We start from the raw sequence: 14,521 nt of genomic DNA, 5'->3' as shown, positions 1-14,521 counted from the left end.
TAGCAAAATAAAGTGTAACAATTTTTATGACAGATGTAAGACGCTACATTGAATAAAATTAATAAGATTTTTTGAGCTGCTTCATTTTTTTTTTAATTATAATTAATTTCCTGTCCTCTACACTGGGGCATATTTTTAAGCTGATATAGGGCTTCATACAATTATAGCCCTAAATTTTTAAGCTAATTATGTAAATTAAAAGAAATTTAATTATTTCTTGAATTTTTTTATGACAGATTAAATTTTTTTACTACTACTAAATTAATATAAGAAAGCAAGAAAAAATTAAACTGTAAAAACACATTAAATGCAAAGCCAGAAAATTATAGTGTCTCATGAGTAACTCTTTTTATAACTATATAAAACTATAGTTTTGAAAATTCTTTATTACAGTTTAAAGGGTTTTCTGGTTTAAATGTCTGTTTTAAGTCTCATTTTTAACATTTTTCCTTTCAAATGAAAGGATAAGTTACATAAAGATCTTTTTGTTATTTTTCGTCACCCTTAAGTTATATTTTAATTTTTTTCTAACTCAAAATAATTATAAATTAGCAAATAAAAATGCAAAACAGAAATAAACTAGGTTTGTGAAGGTGTTCACTGGGATGTTCAGCTATGCCAATTCTAGTACCATGGCCAGATGCCCTAAGTAATGTGGTTGAGGATCCATGGCCGAACAACCCAATCCAGGTAGTCTCACAGACTCTCTTTATAGGGTTTAAGTCTGAGGAGTTTTCAGGTAGGGGAATACGGTAACTCATCCTGGTGCCCTTTGAACAAGGTATGTACACTGCAAGCTGTATGATACATCACATTCTGCAGGTAGATGTCATCATCCTGAAGAAAAAGAATTCATGTCTAAGGAGTGGACACAGTTCACAAGAATAGATGTTGTATTAATCTATGCTGCCACTTTTCCCAATAATTCGCCACTCTGTGGACGTGCAGATGCAGTACTGGTATGTTAATTCCAACCTTCATTGCCAATGAACAACAGTCAGCAGAGGTGCATTAACCAGGATCTGCAGCAGAGGCCCATTAATAGTAATGTTCTCGGAACAGTCTTTGAGGAGACAATGTTGTTAGTCTTGGGTTAGAAGGAGAGTTATTTAGGCACAGTAATGATGAAGCAACAAGATGACCTGCTAGTAGTTTCAACATTAATTTGTTTAGAACTAAGTATGAAGATGAATATTTGCAAATGACTATGAGGGGAAAAAAACAGATATCAGTCAAAGCACAGAATTCCTTGAGAAACTTACAACATCTTAAAAAAAAAAAAACAAGCTAACACACCGCAGCCTGATATAGAAAACAATAATATGAACTTTGCTAGCAATGATATCACAATATGCAAAGTATTTATAAATAATATGGTTGAGTGACGAAATGATTTGTAATACCCTGGGCATTCTGCATATCATTAAAATGAAGAAACAGTAACAAGTTTACATCTTTCTTCTTAATCAACACTTAATGAGTTATACAAAAGGTATGTTACTCAGTGTTTTCGCGAGAACGCGAGAATCTCGCAAATTTTTTTCTTTGCTCGCATTAAAAAATGATTACCGCGAGAAATTCGCGCATTCTATAAATCAATTTCAAAATTCGCGAATTTCTTGCATTTTGGAAAAAGCTTCGAATTACGCCATTTAGAAAAAAATCCGTTTCACTTTTCTTCCTAGATCTTTCATTATTTTCATCATCTGCCCCATTATCTAGCTTCCCTATTTACCAGTATTATTTAGAACCTTTTCGAACAACAGAACACAACCACGGAACCCCTTTCAGAGCACATTTCTCTACAATCACATGTTCACCGTAGGTAAGGTTTCTTCATGTAAGACGTTCAAATTTTTTATGCACTTATGTAAGATGGACAAATACCTTGTAAAGGCAAAATCTTCTATGATGATGCACCAAAAATATTCAATGCTTTAAAAAATAGAAGACGTTAAAAATTTATTATAATCAAAGAAATAAATTTTTTTTAAAGAGTTTTAGTGTTTTTTTAGTTTTTAGAAATCTCACTTAACTTTTTGAAATCTCACCCTGCTTTTGAGAAAGGGTGAGAAATTCTCACCCATTTTTTTTCTATGATGAAAACGCTGGTTACTCCTCTATAAAGATGGCATAACCTTGAACTTTAATAAAGCGTAATACAACTTAAGATCCTGATTAGTCAAACTAAATCCAACAGCTAGCCCCTTGGATCATCTGGACGACCAGTTGCTTAAGAGTTACAGCTAATTGCCCAAACACATCTCGGCAGCAATCGTTCACACCTGTCATTTAGGGTCCATGGTGCACATTTGTCACATTGATGATTTTAGATAGTACCATTTTCTCTGCATACTTTTACTATGCAGGCAGGCGAGTAGTTTACCAATAATGCCCATTTGGACGTCGGAGAAATCGCTTTGTTTCTATACTACACCAATAATTACAATGCTTTTAGATTCCTTATGATATTCCTTATATAAGCTTCCCTGCATTGCGCTGAAAGCTGCTTTCTGTGAATGGTTATTTCTCATTGACGTCGAAAGCCGGTGGTGGTCATATTAATGTGATTGGACTGTGTACATGTGCAAAAGTTCAAATCAGGCTACAATTGATTACTCAGTACTTAACAATAATATCTTAAATATATATTTATTGATTTCATTAAATTGAAATTCAAACACAGTCGAAGTTTTATAAATAGAAGTTTTACAATATATATTCATTAAACTGAAAGTCTTATGATGTCAAAGCTTTATAAATAGAAATTTTAAAATATATAAAATATAATATCACATGTATCAATCTTCCATTGAAGTATTCAATGAAAAAAGAGTTTCTGATGATGATGATGATCCATCTGAATCAAGCTCCTGTTCATTATCAAGCTCAAAAAGAATGTCTTCTACATCACGACCAGAAGCTGAAAAAAGAATTTAATTAAAAATTAATCTAAAAATAAATATCGAAATATGAATGTTTTCTAAGAATGTAGGTAAAAAAAATTTGTTTGTCATCTATGTTTTTTTGTTATCTATGTCATTCCATTCACTGCCTCCTATATTAGTATGTGGAGCAGTCTAACCTCCTACTGCACAGAAAATGGAAGGTGAAGTCTTATGCAATTTGTTTGAGGTCAAGACTGGAAAAATATTTCACTAAGTTACAATTGAAAAATTATCAAGATAATTTTTTTTCTTGAAGACTACAAATGGAAAAAATTATAATCAATGGAATTCTTGATAAGAGAATTCCAGAACTTAAAATAAATACAAGCTTTTTTGCAGATAAAATATTTGTTGATGGTGCAAAGTGATTTTTAAGTTTTAGGGACATGGGTTAGACTTACTTACTTACTTATAACTAATCATAAATTTTGATAGATTTTTTTTAGTTTCTGAATTAATGCTTTCATCATGAAAAATTAAACTATGTATTTTTAATTTAAAATGAAATTTTTCTATCTCCACCAAGAATATTTTATTTTAATAGTCATACTGATCACTCAGAATATGAATGAAACTTGAGTATCCATTAGAATTTTATATATAGCAGTTACCTTCATTATCTCCCTCAATTTCATCCACTTCTTCATCATCTTCTGTTTCTTCCTCGGTATCATCAGATTCTTCATTATCCTAAAATTTAAAACAAAAAGTAAAAGAAAAGCAAATTCAGTTTCTCCATTGAATAACATGAAAGGGTCGAGAGTTAAAAGGATTTACCTCATCACCATCTTCTTTAGAGCGGCCAATTTCATAAAGGCGACATACACAATCCAAGCCTCGAAGAGGAGGATTAAAGGGATCAGTCGCAATCACAGACTGTGATTCGATCGTTGCTACATAACGTTCATTAAAGTCAGCTGACAACTCAAAAACTGGCCGCTTAACATCAACAGTGGCTACAGAAGAAAAAAAATTCTTTTCAGCAACGTAAAACATAAGAAATAAGTAAGCATTTCAAGTAGAGAGTAATTTTTTTTAAAAAAAAAACTTTCTCAATATTAAGTTAACTTCATTATGCACAAAACCTATAATTCTTGGTTTATGAAATTACAAACAAGTGTGAAACATACAACTCATTTTTCATCAGTATCTACAGTTAATTCTTTATACAACTTATATAATTAAAATTTTAATGCAACAGGTATTATTAATTCAGAGGTTAAGCCAGTCGAGGATTTCTAGGATCTGAATTTCTCAGTATAGGACTTTTGATTTTGCTTTAACAGACGTGCCAACCTAGCAAAATTAACATTCAGGAGTTTCCCTAACAAGAATTCAGGAGATTTCAGGAGGGGTAAAAAAAGGTGCATGGTATGCAACATTTAGCACTTCTAAGGAATTTTAAGTAAAAAATTTATTAAATATAAGAATGCAAGAAATTTTACACACTAATAGAGCAATAATTGTTTAAAAATATTAAATGGAAATAAAATAATTAAACACAGATTTAGCAACACAAAACTATATTAGGTAGATACTCTTTAAATAAATAACATTTCCTTAATAAAACATTATTCAAAAACCCTTGACACTGTAATAAAAATGCACAAAAACTTCTAAAAAATAAACAAATTGAATAACTATTTTATTTTAAAAAACCAATTCAATACTAATGTATAAAAATACTAATGTCTGTACAATAAAGAACCAATTATCCGGGATGCTCGGGACCATCGCTATCCCGGATGTCTTAATTTCCCGGTTTCCTGGATCGACAAAAAAGTGTCGTTAATCGATGTTTTATCAAACCCAAATTACAAGGAAAAAATTTAAACACATTTTAAAGTAAGAGAAAAAAGAAAAGCACTCCTAAATCTAAAAAGGAAAAAAATTGTAGTAAAATAAAATTTAAAAGAATAAAAAAATTTGCAAGTTTAGACAAGAAAAACAAGTTTAAAAAATAATTACGATTCCTAAATCAACTAATAAACAAAATCAATGATTAAATAACGCAATATATTTCATGGGGGGGGGCGAAAATAAAAGGAAAACCTATTAATCTAAATAAAAACACTTGAAAATTATCGAACCGAAACGATAGTTAAAAAACGGCACTAGCATAAATATTAAAACCTAGAACAAGGCAAGATCAACGGACTTTAAAAAAAAAAAACTAATGAAAAAATTTGGTAATACAAATAATTTTATTGAGTGAAAAATTTATCATGAAAAAGAAAAAAAAGAAAGTGGAATCAGAAAAACGAAACTGCAATCTGCTTCATAAAATAATTGTATGCTTAAATTAATAAACAATTCTCCTTTTTTTTATTTTTATAAAAACGCGATTTTTAATTAAAGTAGGTGTGATTCCACATCTAGAAAAACTTGCGAATGATACCGCACTTCAAAAGAAAAACATTTTATTTTCATTAATCGATGTCAAATAGATAAATATATTTTTCTCTTTCATCTTCTGTTCACTGATATGCATGTGCAATGCATTTTCCCCACCCCCTCGTAAATCAAACAGCAAACGAAATCATCATGCCACTCCTTTGAGTTTAACGACCTAAAAGAGAATAAAGATCTAAAATCTTCAAGGTCGCGGAAGAAATGACGTTTCTCTGCGTAAACGGGGAAAAAAATTCTTCCCTTCCTCACATTTTCCTCTACTCAACTTCAAGGATTAGTCCAGTTTCCGCTTTTTTTTTCATATCGTTTTAGTTCAAAATGGCGGGAGAACCGAGCAAATTTTTTTTCCGGATTATCTGGATACCAGATAAATGGTTTTCTACTGTATGCATGAAAAAAAGAGTTGCAGACTTAGCTCTCCGCTATTAAGTCTTGCTTAAGTCATTGGTACATGATTTGTTGAAATTGATCCATACTTCCGTTTCGACTTAAGACATCCTTGAAAAAAAAAAAATTTTTTTTAAATATACGAAGACTAAACGAATAATTGATATCACGTTGCTAGTTTACGAGCTTGTTGCCAACCGTGGAAAAATACGCATTAAAAACTATAAAAACAGCAAGATACAATATCAATTCCAACTATCGAGAGTACGAGTTTCCCCACTCCTGAACGGACGTCACTCGATAACGACATGTGACGTCATTGCATTCAACTCCACACGAAAGAAGAGGAAGATTGAAATAGGAGTGTTAAGAGGTAACGTTGAAGAGGGGGAAAATAAAGCATGTTCAGCTACGCTTCAGGCAGATGGTAGTTTGATAAGAGGGGATGGAATTCAAGCTGAAAGAAAAACTTACTTTCGCGGAAAAATTAGGTAATTTTGAGTTTGGCCGTCGATCGCAGTAAAATTCGGGAGTTTTTCAAATCAATTCCGGAGGGCGGGAGAATAACTCAAAATTCGGGAGACTCCCGCAAAATGCGGGAGAGTTGGCACGTCTGGCTTTAATAACTAAAAAATTAAATATTTTAAAGTTTATGAGCAGAAAAAGTATAAAAACATTCAGAATTTATAATTTTAAAGCAGCCTGTACTGAGGAGCAGTAAAGATTAGCTTAGGCTGACTTTTTGAGGTCCACATTTAAATACCTAAAGAAAAGTATATACATTAAGTTATAGTTCATGCACCTATGAGAACAGCATCTTTTCTTTTTACAATCTCACAGACCAGGATCAAATACTTCAGAGTTGTATAATATTCATAATTCATCTTCACATGTCATTCATAACTGCTTTTAGTTCTTAACATTAAACTTTTGATTCAACCATATTTTTATTAATCACCTCATTGTTTGATTTTTCTATAAAGAATCAAGGATTGTATGAAAATGTGTTTCTTTTGAAGGAAGCTTGAGGTAGGTAAGTACTTTATTTACATTGCACTAGAGATGTAAAATAGACTATGATTTGGGAAACCTCCCTGAAGATGATGTAAAGACATACCATCACAATTTCAATTCTTTATAGAGAAAGTTTAAAAAAAAGGAGAAAGTTTTAAAAAGAACTTATTGCAAAATGTCTTCTTTCTTCAACAAAATAATTAATAAATTTTCAAAACACAACCACTGCTTCAAAACCTCTCTAAACTTAAAAAAATATCAACCTGAATTGATGAAACAATTATAAATTTACTATAACTCAAACATATGAAAGTTTTCATAACCTTTTTGTCATTAATATCATGTTAATTATTCACAAGAACTATATTTTTACTCATTATGACAAAATTTTTTAAAGAGATGATTAACTCTAGCAGCTTAAAAATAAATTAATTATCCTTAAACAATATAAGTCAGCTAAAGGCTCTGAAGTGAAAAATGTTTCTTAAAGAGTTGAAAACAAAAACTAAATGTAAGAATTTACATAAGTTACATTAGATTTGTGTTACCCCAAATTGAGTGTATGACTAATAATAAAACAAGATTTCAGGGGATTTAACATAAAAATTCATTTTACTTATAGAAAATAAAAAATTAGAGTGCGAGAAAATGAGTTATCAGTATTAGCACGGAGGGGGGGGGGGATTTCCTTTCATTCACTTGAACTTTCAAAAAACTTTTACATTTTAATTCAAAAGATAATAATTGTCAGAAATAAAAACAGGGACATATTGGCTATAAGTAAGCTAAATTACACAGCTCCTAATCAGTGAAATAGCAAAGTTACATATGAACATAATCAATAAAATTCTTCTCTCTTAATGTGGTCAATAGAAGAAATGAAGCTACTAATAGTTCGGCATTAATATTACAACTTATTTTCTTTTGACAACCAATTTTGTATTAAAAAGGCATATTCTTTTCTCTCAATGAATAAATCAAAACTAATTTTATATTGAGTTAAAAAAAATTCTTATTTTGTTGTCTGTCAGTCTCTCACCTCAAACATTTTAAAATCTGATAATACTTAGGAGGGCAATATAGTTTTTGCCTCTGTCTTTCTAAAACTTCAACTAATGTAGAGCTTCATAACAAAAACCTTCTTCAGTGGATTTTTTCCTATTTATTCATTCAACCTAGTGTTCATTCTTTTAAATTTAACATTTTTAATAATATGAGACGTTTTATAAATTTCTGAATGAAAACATCTTTACCAGAGGTCAGTTTCTTTGACGCCATCAAGGATGCTTTGGATAACCTTTCTTTCAAAAACTGCAAAATTACATTTTCCATTTTTAGCTTCAGACCAAGTTTTGGAGCCATACAAAAGGACTGACATAACGAGTTTTATAGATTTGAAGCTTTACATATTTAGAGAAAAAACTAGACCAGAATCCGGAATGAAGTTCGAAGAATGTTTAGTAGGCTAGTGAAATAAGATTTTTGGATTATTTTTCATTGTTGCTTATTGAAACAAAGATTCTCTTCAGTCTAATACAGACTGGGACAGTTTCAGCACTGAAAAAGTGTAATAGAAACCATGTGCTTACAGGGGCTAATTCAGAATTTTTTTTAATAGAGACCAGGTGTTTACAGGTGCTAATTCAGGATTTTTAACTTAATACCCATTTTTGACAAAAATATAAAGGCAATTTTAGTTTTGTGAAAAATTTTAGCACATCATAATTTTCAGTGAGAAAATGTCTTCAAAAGATCAAATAATAATAATTTTGAAGTAATTATTTGCCTATACTTATTACTATAACAAGACACTATTTACAATTATATCTATATACAGTCAAACCTCGCTATAGTGAACCTTCATGGGACCGAAATTTTGGTTCACTGGACTTTCCTACATCCATTCCGCAAGCAATTTTAACTAATGGTTCCAAACTTCCCCCTTTTATTACACATTATTTAAAAAAATAATCAATAAAATGAAATACAAAAATGACTGAAAAATAATATATAGTAACAACACAAATGTGCTAACTTTTATTTTTAATTACTCTTCGTCTTGCATACCAAAAAAAAAAAATTAGTAATTCTTTTGCTGATGAGCAATCCTCAACATCAGATATGGAAACACTTCCCGAAACTCCGATAATTTTTCCTGAATTTTGTTATTCCGCTTTTCAAACCTGTCTAACAAGCCATTCGAGCACATAAAATTAGTTTCACTAAATCGCTTAGCAAATTCATTCACTGGCTTAGACTTGAAGCATTTGTCCAGATAATGGGAGATTGCGGCTTCTTTGAATGCTGAACCAATTCGATAATGCTATTCAATAATGAAGCAAACAAGAAAAAATGCTTGTTGCTAAAATTCATGCTATAGATGGTTTTAAAAATCGGTATGTGCATTTATTTTGCAGCAGAAATTTCAAAATTATTACAAAAAAAAAATGAAGAAAATAAATCAGTCGAAGACAGAACGAAGTTCATAATATCCAGCTTTCTCTCGTTTTTTGGTTCACTATATACAAAAAAATAACATTATACGTGTGTAGCAAGGCACAGGGGCGAACATTTTGTTCACTATATCCGGTAGTTCACTATAAACCGTGTTCACTATATTGTATTGGCTGTATACTTACATTTAATTCAAATTTACATTACTTTACAATACTTATCTTGATTGCCTCTTTCTACAGTTAAAAAGTGTAATAATATACAAATTATTTCCCAGCATATGATTATAAATTAATATAAAATAGTTAATGTAGGTAGAAAATGGTTTTAAAATTTTCTAAATGGTTTTCTAATGGATATGCAGAATTTTTTAATTTTAACATTACCTCACAATATTCATCTTGACCATACTTTTTTACACTTAAAAAGTTTAATAATATACAAATTATTTCCAGCATATGATTATAAATTAATATAAAGTGCTTCGTGTAGGCTTAGTAGGGTCTACTTGATCATCTGACAACTTTGCAGAGTCAATAAATATATATTTTATGATTTTGTAGAAAACTCCCCTATTTCAAACATACTAAATTCATTCTGAGAAACACTCTTTTTAAAGAAGCTGTTGATATGGGCCCCAGTAAGCACACACCTCACGGCAAACGTAAGGCCGTAAGCTGGCATTCTAGGTAGGATAACGGCAAAAGGCAAGTACAATACGGTCCTTTATCGTTTGTTTTGAGGCATTTCAGGAAGCGGCGGAATAACTCCTCACTTATACAGGCCCGAAAAATAAAACCGTTGTTTGGCCTCTTACACTAAATTAGTTACAGGACCTTTATTGTATACCGCTGTTTGGCCTCTTACACTTAATTAGTTACAGGACCTTTATTGTATACCGTTAATTAAATGTAATGTTACAATTGATTAATAATGAATAGATGCAGAGTTGGTAAAAATGTGCTTTTAACTCAAAACTTTGAAAAAAATCAGGAGAGAAAGGAAAAAAATTCATAAAACATTAACCGTATTTTTTGAGAGGAAAAAAACAGTTTTCATTATTCTTTGAAAACTGCTAATTTTTTAAATAGAATATTAAAAACTAGAATTTTATTATTTTATTATAATCTAAATATACTTTCTGAGGCATTACCTATTATATTTTTAAAAAAAGTAATTTTAATAAAAATAATCATTTTAAATTTGATTACAATTTTTAAATAAATATATATAATTATTTTTTTTTAATTTTTTCTTTTTGAAATCATTTTCTGAAGTATAATTTTTAACTCGAAATATAATATATTTGTTACTTTCAAGAAAAATTGAATACATATTCCCTTAAAAATAAGAATAAATATTAATACTTATAACTAGAACAATGAAATTAACCAAATGAAATTAACATGAATTTTTTCCAGACTATTATTCTTTTTTTAAACATTCTTTAAAACAAAAATGAATTGGTAAGTTCAAAATTCATGTAAATAAAAAAATCCATTTATAGAAAATAAATAGAAAAAAATATTGTAAATTGCTTATATCCTCCTTGAAATTATAAATATCTTGAATTTAGAGCAAGGATTTTTAATGAAATATGCTTTTTTATTACATTAATTTACTAATTTTTATTACAATTTAAGTATTTTGTAATAATGAATGTATACGATTTAAAATAGTAAACTTTTCATTTATATAAACGGTTTTTTATTTTTTTTATTTTAATGTTCATTTTAAACTTAATATCTTAGTTTAATCACTTACTTCTTAAAAACTGGATTCAAAATAGTTTAAATGGTCTTAGGAATTTTGAATTTTAAAAAAATCGTGTTTAAATTTTCTGATTGGTTGTAGCAAACGTCTAGTCCAATAAAGTAAGTAACTTTTTTTTCCGTAAACTTTTAAGCAATACTTGAAAGTAATAATTGCTTAGGAAATTTTATTCTTCAAAATACGTTTTTAAATAATAAAAATACATTTGGATATTTTTATTAATTAAACTTCAAAATATTAAGCAAATAATTTTTTCTCTAAGCTTATAATACAGAATATAGATAAAAATAAAAATTATACTTTCAAAATGTTAATTATATTTATTTTTTATTCGCATAACAAAAATATTTTTTCATGCAGTATTATATTTATTTTTAAAATAGTTTATATACATTAAGGAAAAAAAAAAAACTGTTTTGAATGCAATTCATAGATGGCGCTGTTTTTTTTATTTTTTACTTTAGACGTGTTTTCGATTCCTGCCGATAGATGGCAGAAAATATAAAGTGTCGGGTCTTGTAGGGTTGCCTTTCTTTTAACTTTGATAGAATTTCGCCAATTTATACAGAATGACAGTCGGTACGGCTTCTGTCCAGCGAATGAGTCGAGACATAACCCCCCGCGGACTCTGCGGAAACCATATCCCTCCCCCACCCAAGGACAACCCTCCAACAAAAGTTTCTGCTTACTAAAAAAAAGCAAATCTATCATTCATGTGTGGCAAGGGTCTGAACTATTTATTCTAGCATAAAATGTGACATAAATAAAAAAATGTTCTACTGCATATTGCCTTTACCAATTAAATAGCGGAATAGTTATTTAAAACCAGAATTGCGTTATTGAGTTTTATTTTAAAACTCAATTCTCTTAATAGCAAATTAGACAAAATTAAACATTAAATTTCTCTGTTTCAATCTTTCTTTACACTTACATTCATCACATACTTCAATTCAAGTGTTAATCAAAATAGCATCGTATTTAAAGCTGGAAAAAATACAAAAGTTATAGCATGATTTAAAAAAAGTTACCGATTTTTTCTTCTATGAAGTCGATATAAGATTTAAATAAAAATGCATTGTGTGAAAAATTACTCATTCTCCAATAATGTTCCCTAGTTGTAGAAAAATGAAAGAAACATAACAATACAAAATAATAAACGCACATTTATCCATTTTCAAACGTCATTTGCAAAATGTTTCCTATACATGAATTAAAAACATTGTTTTTTCTCACAAGGGGTTTTGGGGTTAACAAATTTTAAAATTGTGCTGTATTTTAAATCTTAGGAAACAATAGCAGAAATATGGCTGAAATATGAAAATAACGGTAAGAGAACCGAAATTTTATCTGTTTGCCCAATTAAACTGTTGGTATAGTTTTAAATTTACGGTCAATTTGCAAATCAATATTTTAGAAAAGGCATAACTATTTAGACAAAATTGAATGATTATGTAATTAGAACTAAGTGGAGCTCTTTTAACCATAAACTGGCGAAAAATGAAATAGTATTTCATGCTGCCGAATCGACTTGGCAATTTTCATAGTACAAAACGAATCCAGTTTTTATACCTACTTTTTAAAGAGTGCAGTTCTTTTAGAATTAATTTATTAAAATCCGGCTAAAGATTGACGTTAATTTAAAAAAAAAATCAAAAACAGATCATAGTTCGTAAACATGCAAATATTTAAATATATTAAATGTTTTTCAGATTGTGACGATAATTTATACCTTGACTGCAGCAGATAAATTTTTATCAATTGATCAGCTTCTACAGTCCCTTTTTAGGGGCGATTTTAAATATTAATCATACGCTTACTGATAATAGTTGTTCGACACAATTTATTTTTATGTATCCTTGTTTTCTACATGGAGGCACCGTCACCTGTTCGCTACGCTCGATAATCCCTGTAGTTGATTCTCGTTCATCAAGTTTGAAATAATTGAAGATCAAGTACAAATCGTTTTCTTCTACTTTTTTAAATAAAAATTACGATTGGATTGCCAGCAGTTGTATTTTAAGGATTACTAAGTTTTGACAAATGAAAAATAAGGAAAAACGGTCTCGCCGAGAGTTATTACGCATTGAAGATGTTCTATGGAAAAAGCAGTTTATGCCCACGCGCAAAATCGTTTTTTTTTTTCTCTCAGAACTAGAGGCATTGGGTACAAACCTTTCTCAAGAATGTTCTTAAAAGTTTGTTTTTTCCTGAAAAGTCGATTAAAAATTATTTGTTTAATATAAAATTATTATACTTTTATTTAAGTTCATTATATTAACTTGTTAATTTTAACAAAATAAAAAGGATAGCTGGATTTGAATAATAAATAACTGTGCTTAAAAATATTACATTTAGAAAGGCAGAATGCGCGACACAATAAGAATTAATAAATTAGAAGTAATTTTTTCTTGTTAACAGATCATATAGGAAACAATTCTTATTTCTCTTTATTCTATATATATTTTCAAATGTCGGTATGAAATGTCGAAGTTTTATATTTGGCAACACCTAATCTTTTTCTATATATTTTTTTTTCTTTATTTTTATTATTTTTAATAAAGTCAAGAGGGATATTATGAAAATCGCGTAAATGAAAAATTTTTCCACAACAATCGTTAAATATTTATCAGTTAAAGAAAAAATTAAAAAGAACCTTTTAAATTGTAATAACTTTCAAACAAATAAGAGTTTCTAAGAGGAAATAATGACTCTATGCTACGGTTATAAACTAAATTTGACTCTTTCAGCATACCAAATTTAACTTCTGCAACTGAATTCTTGCAGCCATAGAGCGGCCCACGTGTTATTTTTCTAACAAGTTTAAGAGTAAAAATAATCTTGACTTAATTTTAGAATTATTTTTTAATTCCATTGTAATCTCCGTTCAATCTCCTACATATCTTCGTAATGTGAAGTTTCTAAATCTAACAGTGTTTGATAAAATGTAACGTTAAGTTGTAAACCCCAAAACAGTGGCGGTGTCAGGGACCTTTTCAGTTTTCTGACAGAGAAGGAAATTTATTAATATCTGCTCGTTTCACGTTAATTTAGCAATGCAGTTTATTTTTCCAACTTCATATAAAAAGAAATTTTTAGGAATGGTCAGTGTTAATGTCATTATTCTAGGTTCTCATGCGTTCGCACTTTTCGATTAGACCAATTTAATCGAAAACTTCAACACTATTATCTTAAGTAAAGAATTCTAAGAGTCATGAAAAAAGTCATGATAGCATCTCGAAAATCAAAAAGCATCTCGAAATGATATAATAAAAAATAAAAAGATAATTTTTGAAATTCTTATAATTCATTGCTTTACAGACTGAGTTTTTTCTTTTTATTTTCACCAGAGCGTATTTTTAATAGTGTTACATTAAATTACTTTAAAGCATTTTATAATCTTTTTATAGTTAACTTATACACAACTATTATTCTCCTTTTTGGCAGCAGTTATTATATAAACATTAATACTGAAGGAAGAAAAGAATTTTGTATTGTTCTACGAAACGTATATTGGCTGGAATTAAATATCAATT

The 14,521-nt window shown here is 29.2% G+C and overlaps 1 protein-coding gene across 4 annotated transcripts in view; it reads right to left on the bottom strand.

Moving 5' to 3' along the window:
• Positions 1 to 2,626: 2,626 nt before the first annotated feature.
• Positions 2,627 to 14,521, bottom strand: part of mahj (LisH and WD40 domain-containing protein mahjong) — a 161,543-nt gene continuing 149,648 nt past the window's right edge. For all 4 annotated transcript variants that reach the window (XM_087154784.1, XM_087154786.1, XM_087154785.1 and 1 more), the window contains 3 exons: positions 3,726 to 3,904; positions 3,560 to 3,638; positions 2,627 to 2,923 (listed from right to left, as the gene is read on the bottom strand). In XM_087154784.1, coding sequence (XP_087010910.1) covers positions 2,802 to 2,923; positions 3,560 to 3,638; positions 3,726 to 3,904 — 380 coding nt within the window. In that variant the 3' untranslated portion in view covers positions 2,627 to 2,801. The remainder of the gene's footprint in view (positions 2,924 to 3,559; positions 3,639 to 3,725; positions 3,905 to 14,521) is intronic.

The sequence above is a fragment of the Parasteatoda tepidariorum genome, chromosome 11 (assembly GCF_982258835.1).
Source record: "Parasteatoda tepidariorum strain Cologne lab strain chromosome 11, Ptep-v5.0, whole genome shotgun sequence".
Lineage (NCBI taxonomy): Eukaryota > Metazoa > Arthropoda > Arachnida > Araneae > Theridiidae > Parasteatoda > Parasteatoda tepidariorum.
The sequence above is the reverse complement of the archived record's forward strand: the minus strand, read 5'-3'. Positions and strand labels throughout refer to the sequence as shown.